The following is a 9149-nucleotide window of genomic DNA, read 5'->3' as shown; positions in this document are numbered from 1 at the left end:
TCTGCCTGGCTCCTCTGCCCTCGGTACTGCAGGCAGAGCCCTCAGCCCTGCTGCGCTTTGCAGAGGAGCTGCTCCTGGGCAGAGCTGTCACTCTGCAGCGCTGCTGCTTGCTATGAGCTCCCTCTGTGCCAGGAGCCCAGCGCAGCTGAGCAGCACAGGAGCAGCCCATGATGTCCCTTTCTCTGTCCCCTCTGGGCACCCTCCAGGTGGCCCTTGGGCTCCAAGGGCACGTCCTTTGAAACAAACTGAAGTAATGAGTGATGTTGATTCTCTCTCCTCTGCAGAGACACTTCTGGCCAGCATCATGTTCTTTGTATAAAAAAATAAATTGGTATGAGAATCATCTTTTCTTGTCCCATCATTAGACAGGACACCAGAAAGGTTACAGCAAAGGAGCTAATTTCTCCAAGCTGGAGGAGGAATATCTTAAGTTAAAGGAATTTAGGCATTTTATTCTGGCTTTATACTTCTAGGTCTAGAGAGACATTCAGCAATCTTTGACCATTTCATGTCTGTGCTCTGAAGCAAAGCCTTTGCACACATGGGATCTTGGACACTTGATTTCCATGAGGCGACTCAGAGCTTTTCTGGTGCCACAGCTGTGGTGGTTCAGCCCAGATCTGAGCCAATGCCCTCAGCCAGGGACCTGACTGCGTTCTCGGTGCCATGGACACAGGGTTTGTCTCTCCAGAGAGTGGCAGAGGCTGGATCCCCTTCTCAGGACAGTCCCCTTGCCAGAAAGACACAGTAATAGGGGTAACTCTGGGTAAGTCATTCAGATGAAAAACATCTGAACGACAACATAGACATTGGTCCCAGCCAGTGCAGGTTCATGACGGGAACGTCTTGCCTGACCAACTTAATTTCATTCTAGGACAAGGTTACCCACCTAGTTCACCAAGGGAAGCCTGTCAATGTGATCTTTTTGGATTTCAGTAAAACCTTTTATAGAGTTTCTCACAGGATCCTCCTGGACAAGATGTCCCGCACACAGCTGGGTAAACACACAGTGCAGTGGGTGAGCAATTGGCTGACGGGCTGGGCTCAAAGGGTTCTAGTAAATGGGGTCATGTCGGGCTGGTGACCAGTCAGTAGCAGGTTCCACAGGGATCCATCTCAGGGCCAGCACCCTGCAATATGTTTATAAATGACTTAGACTCAGGATTTGAGGGATTGCTTAGCAAGTGTGCCGATGACACAAAACTGTGGAGAGCTGTTGACACTCTGGAGGGCAGAGCGGCCCTGCAGAGGGATCTGGACAAACTGGAGAACTGGGCAATCACCAACTGCATGAAGTTTAACAAGAGCAAGTGCCGGATTCTGCACCTGGGTCATGGCAACCCTGGCTGTGCAGACAGACTGGGGGATGAGATGCTGGAGAGCAGATCCACAGAGAGGGATCTGGGGGTTCTGGTCAACGGCAAGTTTAACATGAGCCACCAGTGTCCCTGGCACCAAGAGGGACCTGTGTCTTGGTGCATCCAGCACAGCACGGCCAGCTGGCAGGGAGGGGATTGTCCTGCTCTGCTCTGCGCCGGGGCGGCCTCACCTGGAGCATTCACTGTGTGCAGGGCTGGGGACACAGGAGAAAAAGGAGATAAAGCTACTGGAGAGTGTCCAGAAGAGGCTACGAAGCTGGTGAAGGGTTTGGAGGGGAAGCCGTATGAGGAGCGGCTGAAGTCCCTGGGTTTGTTCAGCTGGAGCAGAGGAGACTGAGGGCAGAGCTCATGGGGCTGCAGCTTCAGCAGGGGAGCAGGAGGGGCCGGGCTGAGCTCTTCTCTCTGTGACAGTGACAGAGCCCAGGGAATGGCAGGAAGATGTGCCAGGGAGGATCAGCTGGACATGAGGAAAAGGTTCTTCACCCAGAGGTGCTGAACACTGGAACAGGCTCCCCAGGGAGGTGTCACGGCCCCAACCTGACAGTGTTCAAGAAGAGACTGGACAACGTCCTCAGACACACGGTGTGACCTGTGGGGTGTACTGTGCAGGGACAGGCGTTGGACTCCATGATCCTGTGGGTCCTTCCAAATCAGAACATTCTATGATTTTATGAGTCTCATCTTGGTCTTCACCACCATTGGTCAGGAGGGCTGTCAGTCTCCCCCCCTGAGCTGATCCTGCAGCTGATTGGCTACCTGGGCTGCCAGGGCTCTGCCCTGGTTTAGGGCCCACCTCCCAGGAGGTGATGCTCTCTCTGATTGGCTGTCTGTAGGATTGGTTCCCCCACAGTGCCGGCCCTTCCCTGAGGTGCTGTTTCCTCTGAGTGGCTGTCTGCTTCCTCTACACAAATGATTGGTCAGACTGCTTGTCAATCATCCATGTGCTGGACTCCTGCACAGCGTGATTGGTGCAGCCAGCACAGCCCGCCCCTGAATGCTGCCCAGCTCCCTCAACTCTCACCACCTTTCCTGCAGGCCCCAAAGCTTGATTGGTTGGTTACATATCAATCAAATGACTTGCCCCAACTCCTCAAATGTAATTGGCTCTCCTGGGCCCACTGACTCCCCATAGACTTATGGTTGGTTGTTGCCAGGCAACGAGCTCCACCTGAAAATGAAACTGTGGGCCCTGAACAGAGGCCATGGGTGATAAAAGACAGGTTGGGACCCTAAACATGAGGATTTGGGCCCCAAGAAGGGGGCTCTGGGCACTCAAAAGGACGGGCAGATGCTACAGGTGGCGCTTTGGGCCCTGAACACGAGGGGACCCTCTTGGTTCCCACCCGAGCTGGGTTTGGTGCCCGTGACCCCACAGAACAGACACCTCAGCTGTCTGCACCTCTGTCCCCATCTCCCCATGCTCTCCTCCCTCCCAGGCACCTTTCCCACCTCCTCCAGAACCAACCAAGGCCTCTGTCTGTCTCTGTGTTCGTGTGGCAAGTGTCACGTCAGAAGCATTGTCCCAACCAGGTCACTGCATCTCTTTCTCTTCTCCCTCTGCTGCCATCACGACTGTACCAGCTGTCTGATGTGCTTTCTGACCTCATGGACCCTCTCGTCCTGCCTCCCTTCTGCTGTTCAGTCCTGTTCCTGCAAGAGAAGTCACAACCAGTCAGTGTCCCCTCTGTGGCATCGGGACCTTCCAGAGCTGGACGGCTGGTGGGAACTGTCATCATCAGCCAAGGCTCTGTGTGAAGTCTCCTCCTGGCACAGGAACAGCTCTGGCTGTGCTTGGTGAGCACCGCACTGCCCGAAGGAGAACAGCAACACTCGCAGTGACTCCTGGGCAATGGGAAGAGATGATCTGAAGGCAGGTTGGCAGTAGACTCTGAGGCTGTGCCAGGGGTGGCCACATCTGGGTCATTCCAGCAGGATTTTGGAAAGTCCCTTCCCAGCTGTGAGCGCCAGGCCAAGGGCACGGGGTAGAAAAAGCGCCAACCTCTGAGGGCCCCAGTCCCCAAGTGGCCTCTGTCCCCAAATTAATAAAACTTCTAAACAGACTCTCCCTATACCTGAATTATCTTCATTTTTAGAAACAAACGAACAAACAAACAAACAAATGTGTACTTCTGGATGAGGATGGACCAAGTTCAGGACCAGGACCAGGGGTGCTGCAGGAGCAGGTGTCTCCCAGCACGGACAGGCGGGGTGACCTATTGAACTCACTACCCCTGGGCCCCACCATGGCCCAGTTCAGCAGCCCTGGGCCCAAGGGCTCAGCCCATGGGGAGCCCCACAACCAGGGTCAGAGCGGTTCCTGCTGCTGCCCTGAGGGTCACCAGCCCCAGTCAGCCCTGGGCCAGAGTGCAGGTGTCTGAGCTGGGCTGAGGTGGAAGGGGCTGGAAAACAGCTCATCGGGAGGAGGCGATGGAAGAAGGTGCCGTGTGTGTGGCACTGGGGATGAACTGACACCCTCAGTTTGGTATCTGGATCCGTGCTGGGCTTGCACATGGACTAAGCCCCAGCTCAGAGCACAAAGTGCTGTTGCCAGCCCTGGGTGCCAAGCGCTGTTCCTGCTCTCTCCTCCCTGGTGTAACCCGAGCGCACGACTGCCCTGCCTGCTCCTGCCTTGGGGTTGGGGAACTCGGGGTCAAAAGGAAAGACAGACTGTGTAGTTATGGGATGTCTTAAGTGTCCTGGGATTGCTTTGCTAATCACTCTGTAACGTTTCCTGGGCTATGAAGTCGATGTGTGCCCAGAGAGGCAAATAAGTCCATGAACCAACTTTCCAATTAAGGTTTCCTTCTTACAAAAAAACACACTTCCATTTTCTCATAGGCAACAGACTGAAAGATGGAAGCTGAACCAGCATGTGCCTCTTGTGAAAACAGGTAACAACAGATGGTTCCGCTCAGTCGATCCTCAGTTGCTTCCTGCACAGTAAACCTCTCCCTTAATTTAATCTTTGGTGTATAGGAAAGGCCTTGCTGATGTTCCTGTGTAGGCAGCAAGTATGTGGATGTCAGGCTTTCTGCAGATTTGTGACTGAGTTTTCCTGTTTCTTTTAATAAGGACAATCTTTCTGTGTACTCCTCAAGTCTCCCATAAGCTGGTGGTTCGAGAGAAGGACGGGGAGCTGCAGTTAGCTCAGGGAGGACCAGTCAGCATCACAGGCAAAGCAGACTGCAACTCGACTTGGTCAAAATTAATGGAATTTATTGACAGATGAAACTGGAACTTCTCCCCCGTCTTTGGGTGGATCACCGTGCACCCTGAACCGATATAGGCAGGTGTGGTCCGGGTGGCCCCAGTTGCTCAGCACCTGCAGCTGGATGTAATTCATGACCCCAGGGAGCTCATTCTGAAACGACAAGAAGAAATGAGTCGCCTTTTCCTCTCTGGCACGTGACGACTGACAGAAGTGCCGCAGCGACAGCTTCGTTCAACAGCTTCCTTCCAGCTGCCCCGCAAGGGCTTTTGACCTGTCGTGGTCGAGACATTCTTATCTTGCTCTACGTCATTGGGCCATAAGAACAGTAAAGGAAGAAGCAGCTACCAGATGCCTCAACAAATACACTGGAAAGATCTCGCCTGCTTTGGGGCACAGGCTTCCACAGTCAGAAGACCCAATGGTGGTAAAATGTCTCGTTGCCTTCTCTAGAAAGCCACGGAAACAGAATGGCATCCCTGTCACTACTCACTGCCAGCACCAACAGAATCCCCAGGAAGTCCAATATTACTGGTCTTTAACTGGCAGACCAGCAGTCGTGCATCCTACGGGATGTGGCTGCTTGTCTGCGCTTGGGGTCCAGACAGTCAAGCTGATTCCAGCTTCAACTGTGGCGCTTCTAAGCACTGAAGTTTAAAACCAAAATGAAAGAGAAAAGCGGCACTCGAGCAATTTAAAGCAGAAGAAAGGCCAGTGTGGGACATGCTCAAGGACAGGGCTGCCTGTAGAACTTTGGCTGGGAACCCCATCCCCATCCAGCCCCACATTTCTCCTCCTCTCCTACAGTTCTCCTCCCTCTTTGTCCCCATACCTTCAGCTGGAAGGTCTGACTGGGATTCAGCACTGCCAGGAAGGTGAACTGTCCCAGGAAAGTTCCCTGCTCCTCGTGTTCTTCCTTGAAGCCCTACAGAAAGACGGGTGGAGAAAACAAGAGCTTCTGGTATCACCATGGGAAGACTGAACTTCAGTCAGTGAAGTACGGGGTTATTTCAGCTACGTAGTCCAAGGACAATGAGCACAATGAAAAGACAAGAAGCTGCAGGTGGGCAGCATGTCGCACTTGCCTACTCAACGAGTCCAAGCTGCCAGTCAGAAAAGAAGCAGACGCTCCCAGTGAGAGGGAGGTAACCTGAGGATCTCAAATGCCACTGGGGTTGGAAGCCAAGAAGGTCTAGGACCATGCACTGTCCAGCTCCTTTTCCCTGTGGCTCCTAAAGTAGCATCTTGCCCCAGAAGCTTCCTTTTGAGTGGACCATTGAGTAGAAGAGGAATACAATGGGAAGCGAGCAACTCCAAAGAGCCTGTTTGTTCTGAGAGCCAGGAGGAAGCTTCAGGCCACTGGACTCTTGGACCCATCTTCACCCCCTGCTTAGAAATGCTTTGCAAATCCCTTCCTCCCACTCCAGAGAAATCACTTACATAGACAGCAAAGTCCTTTGGCGCTCTGGAGATACTTTCTCCGTGGAACACTGTCCCTGAGACGTGGTCCATGGTAACTGCTCTGGGAATCACTGGCACAGACAGCTTGATGAACACGTGTCCGTGACTTCCTGGGAAAGGCCAGCAGTTACCAGGATGATTTTCTGGCTGAAAGGACAAGAAGAAACTACATTGACATGGAGAAAGTTGCCCTGGCTCTCGTTCCTCTGAGCAGTGTGTGTGGTTCATTCCCTCGACCTTTGTTTTACTGCTTCTTGGTGCTCCTACCTCCAGAATAAGCTCAGGGGACCTCATGTAATTCATCACCGGCAGGGAATACAAGAAGACTTTGGTTTTGGCATTCCAGAGGGATGGAGAAGTCCTGGAATGAATGACAGCAGCCCCTGGAAATTAAAACATGAACACGATCATCAGGCAGTGTCAGGAGGAATATTACACTTTTGACTTGGAAAAGGCTTCTCAGTTGTCATCCATGTCCTACAGTGAGTTCCCCTCTGTCTTATTGGCACAACCCCTCTGCAACACACAGCAGGGAGTCATCAAACTGTCGTATGGGGCCGTGGAAAAAGACAAGAATGTGAACCAGGGTTTCTGTGCTTCCCATGGGGTCTGGCCCATTACAGGCTCTGTCGGTGGGGGCACTCTTAGGACAAGAGGTGACCCTTGACTTCTCACCCCTTCTCTCCTACCCCTGGGCACATTCCAATGCCCATCTTGTCAATCTGGACAGGAAGTGCTTTGGAACTGGTTTGTATGTACGATGTCACGGCACCTGCTGATTTCAGGGCGTAATCAGGCATCGGGACCTGCATTTCTTCCAGCTTCTCCAGGGCTTGATTGACAATCTCCTGAACCACCTGGGAAGGAACACAAAGGAGAGCGCTTTTTGGAAGGAAAAGGAACGGGGCAAGCAGCTCCCCTGCAAGGCCAGCCAAGGTGAAAGAGGACAAGGCCCATCTCAGATGGAAGGAATGCCCACATTGCCTGGAAGCCTCCCAGGTTTGCTCTGCTTTGATTGATGGGATCAGAAAGGGGGGGCTGTTCACTCCAGTGCTCTGAATGCTGGAGCTGCAGGAAGGGGCTTTTCCTGTGGAGAGGCTCCAGGCCAGGCAGGACGGACAGACAAGCCTTCTGGGCATGAGATAGCACTGGCTTAACTCTGCAGTGCTGAGGCCGTTCTTTCTTTCCAGTCCTCCCTTGAGGAGGACCCGAGATCCGGACGCAGAGGAAGGTAAGACTCAGACAGCTGTCATTCCCGTCACGCTCTCTCTTCCCCATAAGGAAGTGTGGAGCAACAGAAAAGGAAGCGTGGCCATGACAGTGAATGGAGTAGGATATGTGCCAGAGAGAGGTTAAAACCCTTGAGTAGATCCTTCTGCCTTGTGCCCTTACCCGTCCGGTAAAGCCTGGGATCTTTGCCTGCTTCAAACCTTCCTGTAGAGCCCGCTCGGCCACATCCTTTGCACTCCAGCGCAGATGATACAGTTGTTCCTGGAGCTTATGGAGCTGGTCTGGCAGGGACAGGGTTTTGCTCAGGTCTTCTAACTCTCCTGCAGTTCTCCAGAAGCTTTCTGTGCCAACTCGTCCCATACGGTAAACACCTGTCAGACACACACCGGAGCTTAGAACTTGGTCTAAGGCTGGGTTATGCCTCAGGCTGCCTGCTCCCCTTTCTGTGTCTCTCCCAAGTGACATAGTTGTCTGTCCTCTTGTTGCTTTGAGAGTGGCTATCATGGTGTATGGGCTCCGCAACAGATGGACGTTCCCTGCCCTTCACTGTGCTCCTTGTCCTGCAGAAGATTCTCAACCCCCTGGGGCAGGAGAGCTCAGCCACAGCCTCTCCCTCGGCCGAAGAGAACTGGCTTAGCCCTCCTGGGGAAGGCAAGTCACCCCTTCCTCACCCCCACACCCATCCCACTGGAGCAGGGCCTGGCACAGCTCTGTCAGGACTTTCTGCTCTTAGCTGAGCTCCTCTGGTCACAGCGGGGGAAGTGGAACAGGGCAGGATGGAGCCTCAAGTACCTCCTTAAGCACCGTCCTCAGCTCGGACCTCTGCAGAGACTCACCGAAACAGAACAGACTGAGAAGCAGCACCAGCACCGTTGCCTTCAGTGCCTTCATCATCCTACAGAGCATCAAGGAGGAAAAGGCTGGTGAGGCTGGCGGGACTGTGCAGATCAGCAGCAGACTGGAGAGCAGCAGCAGGGACTGCAGCCCTTGAGCCTGGCATTCCTGGCGTGTGCATTGGCTTGGTCCTGCACCAGCTCGAGTCACTGCTGGAGTTGTCACCAGCTGCACCAGTGGGGGATTTGTCATGGCAGTGATTGTTTCGTTAGGGACAAAGGGCTCAAGATTGACTCCGGACTAAGAGCAGGAGTTGCAACGAGAGCTGTGGCCACACTTCACGTCCGTGGGGCTGGAGACGGATTCTTTGGAAATGGAAGGGACACAACGAACACCTGTTTCTCCTGCCCACTATCCGATCAGAACTTGTGCTGATCCTGTTCTCCTCCCCCTCTCAAGAGAAGGTTCAGCATGTGCCCCTACAGTTCAACAGCTGCCAGGCAGGGGGTGTGTGTCTCCCCTCTCACAGCATTTCTTTAGCAGCCGGGTTATCTCTGGCCCTTCTCTTGGCATAACTGCAGAGAAATGCAGACTGGGGAAAGAGGGAGGGAGGGCTGAATGTCAATGTGTGTTGGCAAGCAATGGGCAACCAAGGAAGCGCCAAAGAAACACTCTGGTGATCGCACTTCCTCCATGTGATCCAAAATGGGCCTGTCCCTCATTCTGCAGAGATCAAAGGCTTTCTGGGCCTTGCCCTTGCATTCATGAAGAGACTGAAAGGCGGCTGCTGCCTTCCACCAGCTCCAGATCGAGCTCTCAGGCTGCCCTCTTGTTCCTCTCCTGCCCACCCCCCACCCACCCCAGCTGATGAGGTGGAAAACACACCTGGGGAAAGGGGAGGAGGATTTTCAAACATACCCATTCAGTCCTTCAACCTTCTCTATCTGTCCCTTGGTACCTGCTGAGGTGCAGGTAACAAGCATCTTGCTTGCTCAGCAGCGAGCCAAAAACTCTGCGATCTCACTTCCCTCAAGATC

At 53.5% G+C, this 9149-nt stretch overlaps 1 protein-coding gene across 1 annotated transcript; it reads right to left on the bottom strand.

The window, feature by feature from the left end:
• Window positions 1-4584: 4584 nt before the first annotated feature.
• LOC135993637 (SUN domain-containing protein 3-like) lies at window positions 4585-8169 on the bottom strand. Its single transcript, XM_065643648.1, has 7 exons — window positions 8115-8169; window positions 7441-7649; window positions 6821-6905; window positions 6316-6431; window positions 6028-6195; window positions 5420-5512; window positions 4585-4740 (listed from the first exon to the last, which is right to left on the bottom strand). The coding sequence occupies exons 1-7, from the start codon at window positions 8167-8169 to the stop codon at window positions 4585-4587; spliced, it is 882 nt and encodes a 293-aa protein (XP_065499720.1).
• Between the last annotated feature and the right edge of the window lie 980 nt (window positions 8170-9149).

Source organism: Caloenas nicobarica, chromosome 12 (genome assembly GCF_036013445.1).
Source record: "Caloenas nicobarica isolate bCalNic1 chromosome 12, bCalNic1.hap1, whole genome shotgun sequence".
NCBI lineage: Eukaryota > Metazoa > Chordata > Aves > Columbiformes > Columbidae > Caloenas > Caloenas nicobarica.
The sequence above is the reverse complement of the archived record's forward strand: the minus strand, read 5'-3'. Positions and strand labels throughout refer to the sequence as shown.

Coding starts and splice junctions, on each gene's coding strand:
- LOC135993637 (XM_065643648.1), bottom strand. CDS start 8,169: ATGAAGGCACTGAAGGCAACGGTGCTGGTGCTGCTTCTCAGTCTGTTC. Junction 5,513..6,027: donor CAAAGGACTTTGCTGTCTAT/GTAAGTGATTTC, acceptor GTCTTTCTGTAG/GGCTTCAAGGAAGAACACGA. Junction 4,741..5,419: donor GTCAGACCTTCCAGCTGAAG/GTATGGGGACAA, acceptor TTGTCGTTTCAG/AATGAGCTCCCTGGGGTCAT.